Here is a 15817-nt window from a genome sequence, read left to right as displayed (position 1 = left end):
GATACCATGTAAGAATTTTGAAGAATTTCTGTATATTCAATTGTATTTATTGAACAAAGAATACATCACTTATATAGAACGTTAAATCCTAATCCTAAATAGAAAACAAGAACAAACCTAAACCTAAATAGAAAACAACAAGAATAAACCTAAACTAATCCTAAATAGGAAACAATATTCACATAAAATATAGTATACTAATATTATTCTCACAACTCTACCTCAATAGTGTTGGGTTTTTTCATTATTATTAAAATACCTCAATAATATTGGTTGAAAGATAGAGTAATGAAAAAGGTCTTGTTCTAATATTCTACCCCATAACATATGCCACTCCTCGACATTAATTTCACTAGAATTTCCCTAATAGGTATACCACAATACTAGGTAGTGAAAATTTCAAGTTAAAGTAAAACACACTTAGCAGACAAAAGCTACAAGGCAAATATAGATGAAGTATTTGCAAAGCCATACCAACCTCAAGCTCTCGTTCTACTAAAACCAAACCCATTGCCTTCCAATCAAGTATATTTCATTGCGAAGAAGAGGAAGAAGATGGTAGGCAGCTCCAGGCTCTTCCAAACTTAAATCCTTATTTACATAATGTGTTCTTCCTATAAAAAATTATATTAAAAAAAAAAAAAACACCAAACGCAACTATTATTTATTTGGGTATATGGCTTCCCTCCACTGGAGGGTGCTATTGTGCTCGTGGAGGCCCACCACGGGTCCTGTTTCGATAATTTGAACCGTTCAATATGTAGAACTTGTCGAATACTATGGCCTTGTTTGGTTTGATTTTGGGAGACAAGTTTTCAAAAAATATTTTGGGGAGAAAGTTTAGAAATTTTTGTATTGTTTGGTTGTATATTTTGAAAATAATTTTGTAGTTTGGAAGTTTGGGATAATTTGATATTTTGTTATAACTGAGTAGATATATGTGAGAAAAAAAAGTGATTGAAAAGGTGAGAGGAGAGAGAAAAAGTAATTGATTGATGTGTAGAAGAGAGAGTGATTTTGAAACTTTTTTGAGAAAAATTACAAACCAAACAAAATTTTCAAAAATTTTCTCCAAAATCTTTTTCCCAAAATCAAACCAAACAAAGCCTATATGTTTGTAAAAAATCATGTTGATCGAATATCGATAGTTATGTGATCAAATCAGTTTTGTATTAAAAAAAATAGACGGTGAAAAAATAAATGGTTGACAAAAATCTGATCCAATAAGATAGCTATCGATATCCGATCAAAATAATTTTTTACAGGCATATAATTCTTGACGAGTTTTACATATTGAACGATTCAAATTATCGAAACGAGACCCGTGGTGAGCCCCACAGCCCAACAGCACCCTCTAGTCCAATCACAGACTAGAGGGAAGCCAGACCCACTGAACAACAAGCAAGACGCTGACTTGGCCTTTCCTTGAGCCCTAGGGCCTATTGTCTCTATCAGCAAGTATAACATATACAAGAGCTTCCATGGCAAATACTAAAAACTCATAATGATGCATAACGATTTCAATTTTAAAAATTTACTTTCACGAAACCAAAAAACAAAAACCACAAATACAAATATGTACCTGCATTGGTGACTGTTAACACACCAAAGAAAATTTGTCTCTTTTGGTAACATCCCTGGGGGAAACAAAACTCGGAACATGATTAAATTCTGATTTAATCCCATAAGTATTTAGCTTCTTGAACTTACCCAACTTAGGATTATACATCTTGAGAGCATCCTTGTTAACAAGCATCAAGATTTCACCACTCTTTAGAATCATAATTGGCTCATAACAGTCCAAATTCCCTCTCCTACAAATCCCATTTTCAATAACCAACTCTTTGCTCCACGACTCCTTAATCCCATAATCTTTCATTAACCATATATCCATACGAAGAGGACTAGAAAAATCACAAATAGAGAGACTACCTCGTAGCACACCCACAAGTATATGATCCGAAAACTCCTTACGCAGACCGAACTCAGGAGGTTCAGGAACAACCCGAAATTCCCCGCTATCAAAATCGAAACATCGAATGAAATCAGGACTATCACATGTAAAATTAAGCCAATGAAGAGCTCCATTCACAAAAGAATTGAACGAGCGATTCTTCAAATAATAAGGAACACTACCCAAGTTTCTCCACAACCCATCACCAATTGTGTAAATCATGGGTGATGCTATGGTACATTTAGATGTACCATACATTTAGTTATGAACTTATATGATTTTATGTCATAATCAATATCATATTGACTCATAACTTAATTATATTCAGTTATTTATTTATATCATACTATCTCATAACCAAGTCATAACTAAATTACTTAAATAATTAAACTCTCAAATAGGCAACCGGTGTAGCCGGTTAGAAGGGGAAACAAAATTGAATCAGTCGTGTTTGGCCCTCTTGTTGGCTCTTCTCCTCCCTCTTCTCTTCCGCCATAGCCGAAGCTTCCAAGGATCACCAGCCTCGTCAGCGATCCGGGCTTCAGCCATGTCCACATCTTCTTCACAAGCTCTCACTCTCTAGACGTCTCCACCATGGGCTTGTGACCAAAGACCTAGTCATCGTCTTTTCCGTTCCCTTCCCTTCTAGTCGAATCGAATTTTTCCGAGAACTCTTTTCCGTAGTTCAGGTTTGTTGCTAACTCTAAGCTTCATCTAAATGTGCCATTGGTGCTTTGATTTCAAAACCCTAATCATTGAATATCTGTTATTAATTTTTTTTATCAGTCAAAATTAATATCCATAGCCACCCAAGATAGTTGTGCCATTGGGGCTTTGATTTCAAAACCGTAATCGTAAAGAATGAATATTTACTTTTCTATGTAATTTTTTGTTACTTCATAGCTGTCTAATCGATTGTTAGTGTGAGGTTGTAGATCAAACTTCAAAAAAAATCCGAAGTTTTTATTTTTCTCACTTATCTATGTATCTCTAACTTTGGACCCTCTTGAATTCTGGTTATTGTGTGTGTTTCTGTCACGACCCAAACCGGCCCTATGGGTTTAGCACCGTAACCGGCCAGTAATCCGAGATTACCGAAGGCCTGCTTAACAGTAGTACAGTAAAACAGAGTACAGGGCCTGGCGGAAGCCAAAACAGTAAATAAACAATGCCCAATGAGCTATGACAGTCTGTATGCAAAAAGACTTTCCATACATATATACATAATCAGTACAGAGCAGTATGTACAATATATACAATCATTCAGACTAGGGACTCCATCCCTTACATAACAGTACAGTAAACATTCAGTCTATACAATCCATTCGGTTATTACAAAACAGTAAGACAGTACAGAAAGGGGAGTTTTAAAACACCCCTAAGCCTTAGCAAAATAGGCTTGGAACCTCGCAGTGAGGCACGGTAGTTGGCTTGACAAAACTGGAGTAACCCTGACGCTCCTAGCCGCGGTCTGGTGCCTGAACACCTACATATATATATGAGCAGTGAGCTAAAGCCCAGTGAATAACATAATGCGTAAAGAGGTTAAGAATGAATGTCCTTACAGTATGAAAACAGTTCATTTAAACAGTATTTCAGTTGTTCAGTCAGTACAGTCATATGTGGTACACCCATTAGCATAACAGTACAGTAAACAGTAGGTCTTAAAAGACCGAGCAGTAAATGATGGCCATCAGTTAGTAACAGTAGTGGTTCCAACAAGGGAACCGACAGAGATTTCTGTCACAGTAACAGTAAACAGTAGGTGCTAAGGATGCCACAATACAGTTCAGAATATAGGACATACATTCAATCAGTTAACAGTAAACAGTTCAGAAAACAGTACAATTCAGTTGTTCAGAAGATAATCATTTATGAACATATCTTTACATAATCGTTACTCACAGAGTTTGGGCTACAGTATGCTAGAGCGTGTCTCCCCAGTAGCCAACCCTACACAGTTAACAGATTGAACACACTAAGCTACACAGCTGGGAAAGATAATAACTTAATCCCTAATTTGCCTCGGTGTGTTCTACATCTATGTCCTCATTAAAATGTCTTAAACTAGGTCTAAGAATGCCTAGAATGGGATGAGGATGCAAATATGTACTTTTAAAAGCATTTTCAGATTTTTCAGAAAACAGGGGTCACGCTCGAGCGTAGGTCACTCCGCTCGAGCGGACATGCAGACAAAGGTACCCGCTCGAGCGTATAATTACCCGCTCGAGCGTTCTGCAAAAACAGTCAAAAGTGCTAGATGGGTGGAATCTCCGCTCGACGGACGCTCGACGCCCGCTCGAGCTTGAGACACATGATTCCGCTCGAGCGCCCAATCCTCCGCTCGAGCGGACTGTAAAACAGTGCAGAGATACTGGATGCTCGGATTCCACGCTCGAGCGTCACTAGCCCCCGCTCGAGCGGAAGTGCAGAATCTGGAAAACCCAGATTGCACCTCTAAGCTCAAACCAAGTTCAAAAGCATCAAAATCGATCCTCTTGGGCCCATTTTCTGGAAAACTCTTATAAACACATGGAATAACATGATTCAAAACTCACTTTGAGAAATCAAAGCCCAAGGGTGTTTAATTCAAACCCAATTTCAAACCATTTTCATGAACATGGAGAACATGCAAACATGCATGAATTCAAATCAATTCAAAGCTTCAATTTGATGCTCTAAAGAGCCAATTGTTTCCAAAACATGATGAAATCATGGACTTAAACATAATTGTGAACATGCATGTAACAATTTGCCATGAACTCAACTCAAAATCCAACAATACTAACATGCATGCAAAGATTGAGCTTAATTCAACAACAATGAACCAAAACATGACTTAGTTCTACAATGAAGCATGAATCATGCAAGAACTAGCTCAATGGCGACAATAAGAAGATGAGTTTCCTACCTTAGTCTTGTATTCAAGATTTAGGAGCTCAAATTAACAATCTACACTTCAATTACCAAGCAATTCTTCAAGTTGAATTCCAATTTCTCTCACTCTCTCCCTCTCTTCTCTCTTGGTCGGCTATGGCAAGGAGAAGGGCTGATGAAATTATGTTGTTTAAGTGCAATGAGCTCAAAGGTGTATAGGTAGTGGGCACTTGCGGGTTAGTTTGGTAATTAAGCCCAAAACTTGCAATCCATCAATATTTAATCTAATTTAATCATACCTAATCAGTTTTCAGATAAATACACCATAAAATCACATTAATTATGAGGGTCATAAAACATTAATCAATTCCCGGTTCGGCCGCCGATAAGGCCTTCAATTAGCAGTTTAAACATAAAACATGAACAGGTCAAATAAACAATCAAACAGATAGCATATAGATTACCATACATACTCAGTCAATTCAGTTCTAGTTTTCAGTCAGTCAGTTCAGTACTTTAATCAGTTCAATTATCAGTCATGATCAGTTCAGTTTAACGGTAATCAATGTTTATCGGTAAGCAGTGGTGAGGGTTATTACAGTTTCTTATTCAAAGATACCAATGAAGTTCTATGAAAGTTCATATTGGATCCAAAACTTGGCTGTTTGATTTATATGTTATGGAGTTCCTTTAAATGGTGTTTGGTTATATAGATTTGGAACTGAGTGTTGGATCCTAAGATTTTGTAGTCCTTGGGAGTTGAGGCTTATACATCATGGCAAGGATTAAACCTCAAGCTTTGCTACAACAAAGCAAGAAGAAGAAGGGTCCAAGTCGTATCGGTGCCACTACAGTTATTTTATACAGCTTAATTATAGTTTTGATGGTGTTTTTCCCCGTTTGCTAGTTATAGACATTGGATTCAGAGGTTTGTTGGAATCTTCTTTGATGAATAAATACTTGTTATTTTGATAAATAGGGATTTAGAGGGACTAGCATGACACCTTGTATCTTGTTAACTGAATTTAATTTTTAGTTTGATTATTAATTCATATGTTTTGAATCTTGTGGGTTTGGTGAAAGACCTGTATCGGTTTTCTTGGAATGATTTCTGAATGCTAAATTTAGCAACAACCTATGTATTTAATAAGTGATAAAAAGAATTTTAATTTAATCCTGGACCTGGTGTTTTGAAATATTGCAGGAGGTCTGTTGCAGTGGTATCTGCATTTATTTAGTAACAAAATAGAACCACTTGAAATAATCATTATTTTATAGACCAAAGAGGGCTTTATATGGCTTTTAACTTTTATCTGCTAACTTGTGTTTAGGTCAATAATTCAAACAGAGCATCGGTTATCAGTTATTGAGGTACTCTTTTCTGGATAATGTTGTTACCTGTGTATTATTGTTGTTGTTGTACCTTTCGCGAGCATGAGTGTTGGTTATTGATTAGAAAGACTTACAAATTGCTGATATCTTCTTCTCTCTTTGCCTTTTAAGTCATAATGACGACTTATAATGACAATTAAAGATTTATTAAGTTTATCTTACTTTGTGTGTGTGTGTTTGTGTTTGTCTATTATACAGTGTTAATGCTATTGAGGTTTGAACAAATTCCTTTCAAGTGACCATCACTATTTCTTTATTGTTTCTCTTCGTATTTGGTTCTGTGTGTGCTGCAACGTGACGATGCTTTTGCAGATAAAAAGAAATCTGATGTCCCTAGATATGTTGTGAGTTTCTTTATATCCTAGTCATTGTAAATTGCTTTTATTTTGTTCTTATTTTAAATGTCGATCCACTATATTAGGTATTGCTTTTAGATTTAATCTGCTCTTGAGAAATCATTTCACTTATTGGTCAGTTCAGAGGATGCTACAGGCTTTAGTTTAGATACCAATATGTGGCAGGGAGCTACTGTTTTGTTAATAAAGTTTCATTTAGTTCTCCATTTCTCTGTTTGTTATTTTCGCATAATGTCCATTTATCTTTTTTCTTTTTATTGGGACATGCAGGGGGTATCAGTTCTTTTGGAGAGTCTTCTCAAAATTTTATTGTTTATTGTCTATTGATATACTTGTATATTTTTTTTTTGTTTTTCCTGTTTTAACAGATTTTAAATACCTCAAAAGGGTCAATAACAATCGAGTTATACAAAGAAGGCTCTCCTGAGGTGGTTGATGCATTTATTGACTTATGGTGGGTACTGGACTCAACTCTATTATATTTCGATCCATTGTTGTGGATTCTTATTTTCATTGTTCACATAGCTGACCTTGTTTGTTTCCCAAATCCTTATTTACTTATTTGCTTACTGCACTTTCTTCCTTGTACATAGTTAATCACTTGAGTGGTTCTTTAGACACGTTAACAGCAGTGAGATGAGAGGGTTTAGTGTTTTTGTGGTCTTTATGCTTCTCCAACATTTCATCACATATTTTTTTTGGAATCTATCATTTTACTTGAACCTCAAACTTTGCCTTCAGTGAAGAAAAGCTATGGAAACTTTAATTTGGTCGGGCAATCTGATGCTTGTAAGTGTATAATCAAAACACATATCATCAATTTGATCTTTGCACTAAAGAAGTAGTTCAATTATTGCATATGCTTAGTGCATCATCTTTATGTAATACATCACTTGAAAATGGTGTAGGCAGTCTCCACGCAAGCCTTCCACCTGGGGGGATAATTTTTGACTTTGTACATATACTGAAGTTTTAAATTGAAACGATTTTTTAGTTAGAGGGGGCACTTCAAGGGGATGCCTTTTCACCATGTAATAAAGAACTTTGTGACTCAAGGAGGTAATTCTGATATACATGGAGCTATAGACGATTGGACTTTGAAAGTAAAGCATAACAACCAACTTGAAACAAGGTTTGCCCTTCTGTTGACCCAACCTGTGGAGTTCCCTTTTTACCTCTATAGTTTCTTATTCTATCCTGGTTACTGAATTTGTGATTTTCATCCAGCATGAAGCATGAGGCGTTTATGCTTGGTACTACAAAGGCTAAACATGACAAAGAGGGATTCGAGCTTTTTATTACAACTGCACCAATCCCTGATCTAAATGAGAAGCTGATTGTGTTTGGGAGGGTCATTAAGGGAGAGGATGTTGTTCAGGTTATAAGCCTTTTGCTCTATCTCTCTCTGATTTTTGTGAACTATGATCATGTGGATGTTTTACTTAAAGTTGTTGCATGCTAGGAGCAATTGAGAGTCTGTTCTTTCTGGACATATGAACCATGATCATATTTATTCTCAAACTTTTTCATGAAGAATATGATGGGAATTTTTATTTGTTTTGGCAATGAATGATTGTATCATAGGATTGAGACTACCAAATTCTTGAGACAATGTAATAGGACCATCTCCTTTTATGCTGATAAATTGACATGGATTCATGATGATTCAACACAAGGCAGCTGCTTGTAGTCTCTAATGACTGTATCCGATCTGAAAAAAAGGAGGCTATTGCACATTTGTTGTTATATAAATCTTTTATATATTAAGTTGAGATTGTTATCTCGATAAACTAGTAAAGTTTTTTTTGGTGGTGTAGTGGTGGCTCCCCAATCGTCTTAGCCCATTACATTGGGCCACAAAAAAAAAAAAAAAAAGATGCTTGCATTCGTCGTTAATATAGTCAAATGGCACTATGTCAAGCCAGTTGGATCACGTTAAGTTAATAGGGGAAAAGATATGTCATGCTTTTAGTTTTCAAGTCATTAAATCATATTCTTTATTGATGTTTGAACGCATGTCCTGCAATGTGCTTACCAGGAAATTGAAGAGGTGGATACGGATGAACATTATCGACCTAAATCTCCAATAGGAATCATCAATGTGACTCTGAAAAAGAAGGTTTGAAGGAGGTTTTATCAGTTTAAAGCTTCTTTCAATGGCATGGTTTCCCTATCTTAGATGCCAACGTACTGATAATCACCAAGCAAGCAAGAGGTTTATGGGAAGTATAAATTTTTAGTCCAGGCATAAATTTCATTTTCTGCTTGTATGTAAAAGACTTGAATTTATTTTTGTCAAACTTTTTCACCAATGTGTGTTACTATAGGGTCGTAAGATGGGTCAATGTGAACCTCGTAAGTTGAATTTCGGTTGTACGGATGGGATTGAAGACAATACGTACAAGCGGGTATGTGTTTCATGGTCCAGTACAATTTTTTGTATGGTGTTCATTACATTATGTTTGAACTTATTAATGATATTTTGTTATTATGGTATTTTTAGGTGCCGTAAGGTCAATCCTATTATTTTCCGTGAATAGATGGGACACAAGAGAGCGCATTGCAAATGGTGGACAAAATTGAAAGCTCATCTTTCAGTGAATCAGGAATGGCGAATAGGTTTTGAACAGATTCGGAACATGTTATATTTGATTCTGAACAGGTTTTGAACAGATTCGGAACAGATTATATTTGGTTTTGAACAGGTTCTGAACAGGTTCTGAAGAGGTTAATTTCAGATTTTGAACAGATTTTGAACAGGTTAATTTCAGATTTTGTATTTCAGATTCTGAACATGTTAATCTGGTTTTGAACAGGTTCTGAAGAGGTTAATTTCAGATTTTGAACAGATTCTAAACAGGTTAATTTCAGATTTTGTATTTCAGATTCTGAACATGTTAATCTGGTTTTGAACAGGTTTTGAATAGGTTAATGTGGTTTTGAATAGGTTCTGAAGAGGTTAATTTCAGATTTTGAACAGATTCTGAACAGGTTAATTTCAGATTTTGAATTTCAGATTGTGAACAGGTTAATCTGATTTTCAGATTCAGATTCTGAAGAGGTTAATCTGAATTTCAGATTCAGTCAATTTGTGTAGAATGACAGGTTCAGAAGCTGTCACGCCCTCAAAATAAACCCATTATATACATCATTGACATGCATTATTTAATGAAAACATTTTATTAATTCATTCATCAGGGTATTACTAAATAAAAGCATTACATGTAACATCGAATAAAATGCCCTACAGGCTTACATCTTTCCAAGCCAACACTTGGATACAAAATTACGAGTTCTAACTCAATACAAGAAAAGCCCTAGGCTTGAATGTTTACATGTACTAATAAATAAAGACAATTAACTAAAGATAGTCTTCTTCAAAATCCAGAAGCCAAACCCTCCCAAGCTAAGTCCTTGGAGGTAGCTTATCACCTGAACCTGAAAATGATGTTCCCATAAAGGGTGAGCCACGGCCCAGTAGAAATATACTAAACCACATATAAGCAATGAATAAAGCAATAGCATTAAACAGATGGTTAACCAAGATAATCAATTACTTCATTTTACAGTCTCATGACACTATTGTCTAAGATACGTTTAACTTTCCAATTTTATCAACATGGCTCAGAACCTGGCCAAACTTACAACAGTGAATTACATATATCATATTCACATCCTTCCAATATCAACAAACAAATGAGACTCAAGCTCAAATCAAAACACTTCATACTTCCAGATTGATACACATTTTAGTGCTGTATCAATAAAACACTTCTATATAAATAAGCACACATAAAAGTGATGCTAATGGAGTCCATCCCCTATCTCCTCCCAAACAAAATCCGGTTTAGAGGTCCATCCCCTATCTTCCCCTAAACCGTGGAGTACATCCCCTATCTCCTCCCACACAAAACAATGTATGCAAATGCAATGCTCAATCAATACACGTATTTTCTGTATCAATGCAATAGTCAAAATTAATGACTTAACCAATGTGATTAGTTTCAGTTATTCCTAATCCACATGCAATGTCTACAACAATCACGACTATCCTCCACCGATAGCCCAAAACAGTTATTTCTAAACTGAAAATAACTATGTCAACAATTCAATAGACAAATGATTCAAATTATCCAACTACGCCATTTAATCAATGAATTCCCCAATTCCATGAATCTAACCATCTTTTCCCAATTCCATGAATTAATTATACAAATTAATTTAATAATACAACTAGGGTTTTTCCCAAAATTTACCAAAGTATCCCCAACATATCAAAATACCAAAACTTAGAACAAAACCTATAAAATGGAGTAGGAAATCCCTACCTCAAAGAAAACAACCCAAATGGTGAAGACAGAGATGAGTGCCCAAATACTAATGTGCTCCAAATCGCCAAATGTTCAGATTAAATGAAAGCCCTCGACTCCCTCTATATTTTTAATAAAGCAACTAGGGTAGAAACGCCCTCTAAATAGATCAAATCTAAGAAAGAATGTGAGTAGGGAGAGAGAGAAGTCGGACCTAGGGTTTGGAATCAAAAGAAGATGAAAAAGACTGATCAAAACCCGCTGCTGTGTATATAAACTGGACAGGCTCGCTCGAGCGAAGACATGGTCGCTCGAGCGACCAGACACAGAGAAGCAACGCTCGAGCCAAGGAAGCCTTGCTCGAGCCAACAACCCAAAAGCTCGCTCGAGCGAAAGAAAACTCGATCGAGCGAAGAACTCAAACCCTCAGGTCTGTAACCAGACTCATGCTCGAGCGAAGGAACTATCGCTCGAGCGAAGAACGAACTAACTCGCTCGAGCGAAGAAAAGCTCGCTCGAGCCAAGAATGCAAAGCTACAGGTCCATACTGGACGCCACCTCTCGCTCGAGCGACCAACTCCTCGCTCGAGCGAAGAACCAAAAACCTGGACAGCAACACTTGGTTTCTAAACCCAACCAACCTGAAACAAACCTGCCCAACACATCCTATAATTCCAAATGAGAAAATAAGGGACAACAACAACAATTATACAATGACAGAATCTACGGAACCTAAGTCCGGATACAATTATCAAATGGGAAAAGACCGGGGTCGCTATAGAAGCAGAATCACAGGTTGATTGTTTGAAGCAGAATGACAGGTTTAGCAGAATGAAGTTCAGAATGATGCAGTCCAGAATGAAGCACTCCAGAATTGAAGCTCAGAATGATGCGGTCCAGAATTTAAGAATGACGCAGTCCAGAATTACATGAAGTTCAGAATGATTGCAGTCCAGAATTCAGAATGATGCAGTCCAAAATGAAGCAGCATGGCTATGCACTATTGAAGCAGCATTAAGCAGTCCAAAATGAAGCATTTGGCAATAAAATGTAATCTGTTGCTGGATTATATGTAATCTTTTGCTGGATAATATGTAATTTTTTGGAGTTGTTATAGATTATGAATGTCTAAGTAGCATGGTAAGAGATTACATATTATTAGTAACATTTGGCTGTAAGTAGCATAGATTATGAATGTCTAAGTAGCATGGTAAGAGTTAAATATGATGATTTTTGAACAGAGGTTATAGAAATAAATTTAATGGAATTGAGTTTTGCAGTGTTGTCCATCGAAGCTGAAGCTTAAGAAATAAATTTTATTTTGGGTTTCAAGTACCTATATCCTTCTATTTTCTGTTTAAATGTTTTAATGATTTCATGAATGAAGATGATGGTGAGTTGAATTTAACGATTGTTAGCAGTTATTTATTAGATCAATTAATAATATGGACATTCTTGGGGAAAAAATGACAGTTTGGGTACTAACATGGTGATTCTCGTGCCTTTTTTCTAGTAAATTCTTTTACAGGATATGACAAACATGACACTCATGAACCTCCCCACCTTTCCACTTTACTGCCAAACCTTGTCACCACACCACTTTTCCTTAAAAAAGTAATGTTAGAAAGCAGCCAACAAGCTCTAATAATAACACCTGAAACAAAACCTCAAAAGAAGCCAAGTGAAGGAACTATCAGTTGTGCTATGTTATCTATGCACAGATAAGTAGATTTCTTTAATGCCATCTTTGATTTACTAAAGTAAAAGTTTCTTTAGTCTCCTTATAGAATGACCATTCAATTACAATGGTGAATAATTATTTCATAATTCAACATGTCCATTATAGAAATTCAAGAAATTCAACATGTCTGGTATAAAGTCAACAAGTCCAACAAGTCCATTTAATCCATAATAATACATGTCTGGTATAAATTCAACATGTCTGACATCATAATCCATAATCCATTCAATTCAACATGTCCATTCATAATCATCATGTCCATCATAATCCATAAATTCAACATGTCCATTCAATCCATAATCCATAATCCAACAAGTCCATTCAAGTCCATTCAGTCCATTCAATCAACATGTCTGGTATAAATTCAACATGTCTGACATCATAATTCAACAAATCCATTCAATCCATACATGTCTGACATCATAATTCAACAACAAATTCAACAATAATCTCAACCTATCAACAGTAATTGAAAATAGAAGTCCATTGAAGTTATAAAGTTCATTCAATCCATAAGTACATACATCAAGTCCATTCAATCCATAAGTACATCCATCAAATTCCCCAAAAGCTATGAACTCAGTAGTTTACATTATAAAATATAAAACAATACAAAATACAATGACATAAAGCACGACATTCAATTTCTTCTCCATCTTTCGAAGCCTTCTACCATGCTCTTGAAATTCATTATCCATCTCATAAACCCTTGTGCTTGGATCGTTAAATTCTTCGCTTCTTATAGATGTACGAGGTGCAGCATTGGAGATCACGTCGTAGTCATCATCATCTACGAACTTGAAGTAATTGCAGTGTTCCTCACTAATCTACAATGCATGACAATCAGTTAATCAAATCAGGCTAATAAATTTGCAAACAAATTTGCAAACAAATTTCCATAGTACTTACATATTTTGATGGACACAAAGTACACACGCCTTTTATTTCCATTCTGATTGGTTCGCACAATGTGTATGGCAACTGTTCTCCCACAATCACAAAATCTTGGTATCAATCTTAAGTAGCCATTGTTACTAGAGGAAGAAGCCATTTTGTAATCTGCATACAAAATAGAAGATAAATATATATATATACATACATTAGAAAACATAGCTACTATGAATTAATAACTTAGAGATGAGCTTTTAGATGAATATCTGGGCTGAGAATGAGATTAGGGTTCAAGGGCCAAAACATTTGCTACAATACAAGATAAATATATATATATATATATACATACATTAGTAAACATATTAGATTAAGCCATAGATTTTAACTCAAGACAACATTGAACTTGTGCTTAGCTAAACTTGTTATTTTGACAAGAACAGTAAATAAAAAACAAAAATCAGTATAATCAAGACCTTAACTGCTATCCTATAATGCCCAAATTCAACAAGAAATTCAAAATCAAATTCTAAATCAAGTATAATCAAGTCCATAATCAAGACCATTATAGAAATTCAAGAAATTCAACGTTTCTGGTATTAAACTATGAACAAGTCCAGAACCCATAGAAGTCCATAACCTGTTCCGAATCTGTTCAAAACCTGTTCCATTATAGAAACCTATTCCGAATGAACAAAAATCTGTTCTGATAAATGGATAGATTCAGAATCTGATTTAGAACAGCTTTTGAACAGATTCAGAATCTGTATAGTGGAACCAATGAACAAAAATCATTATAGAAACCTGTTCTGAATCAAATTCCATTCAACCCGTAGAAGTCCATTCAAGAAATTCAAAATCAAATTCAAAATCAAGTATAATGAAGTCCATAATCAAGGCCATTATAGAAATTCAAGGCAAAACCCACAATACCCAAACCCTAACAAACAATCATAACCCTAATAATCAATAATTGAGGAATCTTAAAAACATGTTCTACAAATTCAAGCCAAAACCAAAACCCTAACACAAATTTCAAATTTTTTTTTCTTAGCAATCAAACAGAAACACAAACCCTAGTTTTTGGTTGTGGTACCTTTTTTCCTGCTAGTCGAGGCACAAAACATTTTCCTTATATTTTTGGTAATAACAGCCACATGCATCCACATACATTCACTTCAACTTGCCTCATTCAAAAATTTAAAATTACACATCACAAACAAGAAAAAACGAAATTTAGCATACATTCTAGAAGAAACTATTTACCATTGACTTTTTTTAAATTTTCTTAAAGAATATATTGTATAAATTGATAAAATGTTTAACTATTGTTTTTTTTTTTTTTAATTGTATTAAAGACTCCTATATATAAATCCACAACAATTGACAAATTAATGTTTATAAATTATAAATCCAGAATGGTACACCAAAAGTTAGTGGTATGCTCATGATAACTAACTGATACACAGCTACTTCACCTAAAATTCCGATCGAATATGACAAACTTAACCTTCTAGGTTGGAGAAAATTCGGAAGAGACATACAAACTACTAGCTTTTCCTTTGAAACTTATAATCAAACATGAAGAGTGAATTGATTGCAATATTCCCTGACTACTATCCCCATCCACAAGATCACTCGTGGCAATTCTACGCTCATACTCAACCAGAGGCCCTGCTTTGCTTAATTCTACAATCAAATCAAATTAAACCCAAATCAAAATGTGAACATCATGCTAAAGATTATTTAAAAAAAAATAAAAGGACAAAAAAACAACCTTCTCATCACGAAGCCAAACCCTCGACTTCTTCCACTTATCTTGTCATTGCTTCACTTTATCAGCCACCTCTGATGGAGTCAGTTTTGCACCCCATTTATAGCAGAGATTCTAAAAGAAGAATGAAATCGTAACAAATAAAAAAAATATGAACAAATATGTGGAGACTCATTAAGGCAATTCATTTGGGTTCTTTGGTATTTTTCTTAATTGACTTGGGTTATTTTTAGGTATTTGGATTGCTCTAAAACACACCCACAAGTATAACTTTACACACTGTCCAACTTATAGCAAATAATTAATCAAACTTATAACTTTATAACTTTTTAATTAATCAAACTTCACAGAATTTTTTTGACTTATCCTCCTTGTATAAGTTAAGATCTATTCTTATAAATAAGTGATTTATACCCATCGAATTCTGACTCACACAACTCTAAACCTGGTGTTCATGTGCTTCAAATATATTCAAACTTGGCCACTGTTGGCAAGTGGGAGGAAGTGGTACCTATGTCAATTTAA

General features: G+C 35.1%; 1 protein-coding gene across 1 annotated transcript; it reads left to right on the top strand.

Annotated features, from left to right (window-relative positions):
* Nucleotides 1-7352: 7352 nt before the first annotated feature.
* Nucleotides 7353-8793, top strand: LOC145794803 (peptidyl-prolyl cis-trans isomerase CYP21-4-like). Its single transcript, XM_082877162.1, has 3 exons — nt 7353-7711; nt 7807-7957; nt 8618-8793. The coding sequence occupies exons 1-3, from the start codon at nt 7596-7598 to the stop codon at nt 8702-8704; spliced, it is 354 nt and encodes a 117-aa protein (XP_082733288.1). The 5' UTR covers nt 7353-7595; the 3' UTR covers nt 8705-8793.
* Nucleotides 8794-15817: the final 7024 nt, after the last annotated feature.

Source organism: Camellia sinensis, chromosome 7 (assembly GCF_055761805.1).
Source record: "Camellia sinensis isolate YWXY chromosome 7, ASM5576180v1, whole genome shotgun sequence".
Classification (NCBI taxonomy): domain Eukaryota; kingdom Viridiplantae; phylum Streptophyta; class Magnoliopsida; order Ericales; family Theaceae; genus Camellia; species Camellia sinensis.
Note: the sequence above shows the minus strand (reverse complement) of the source record. Positions and strands in the feature narration are given on the sequence as shown.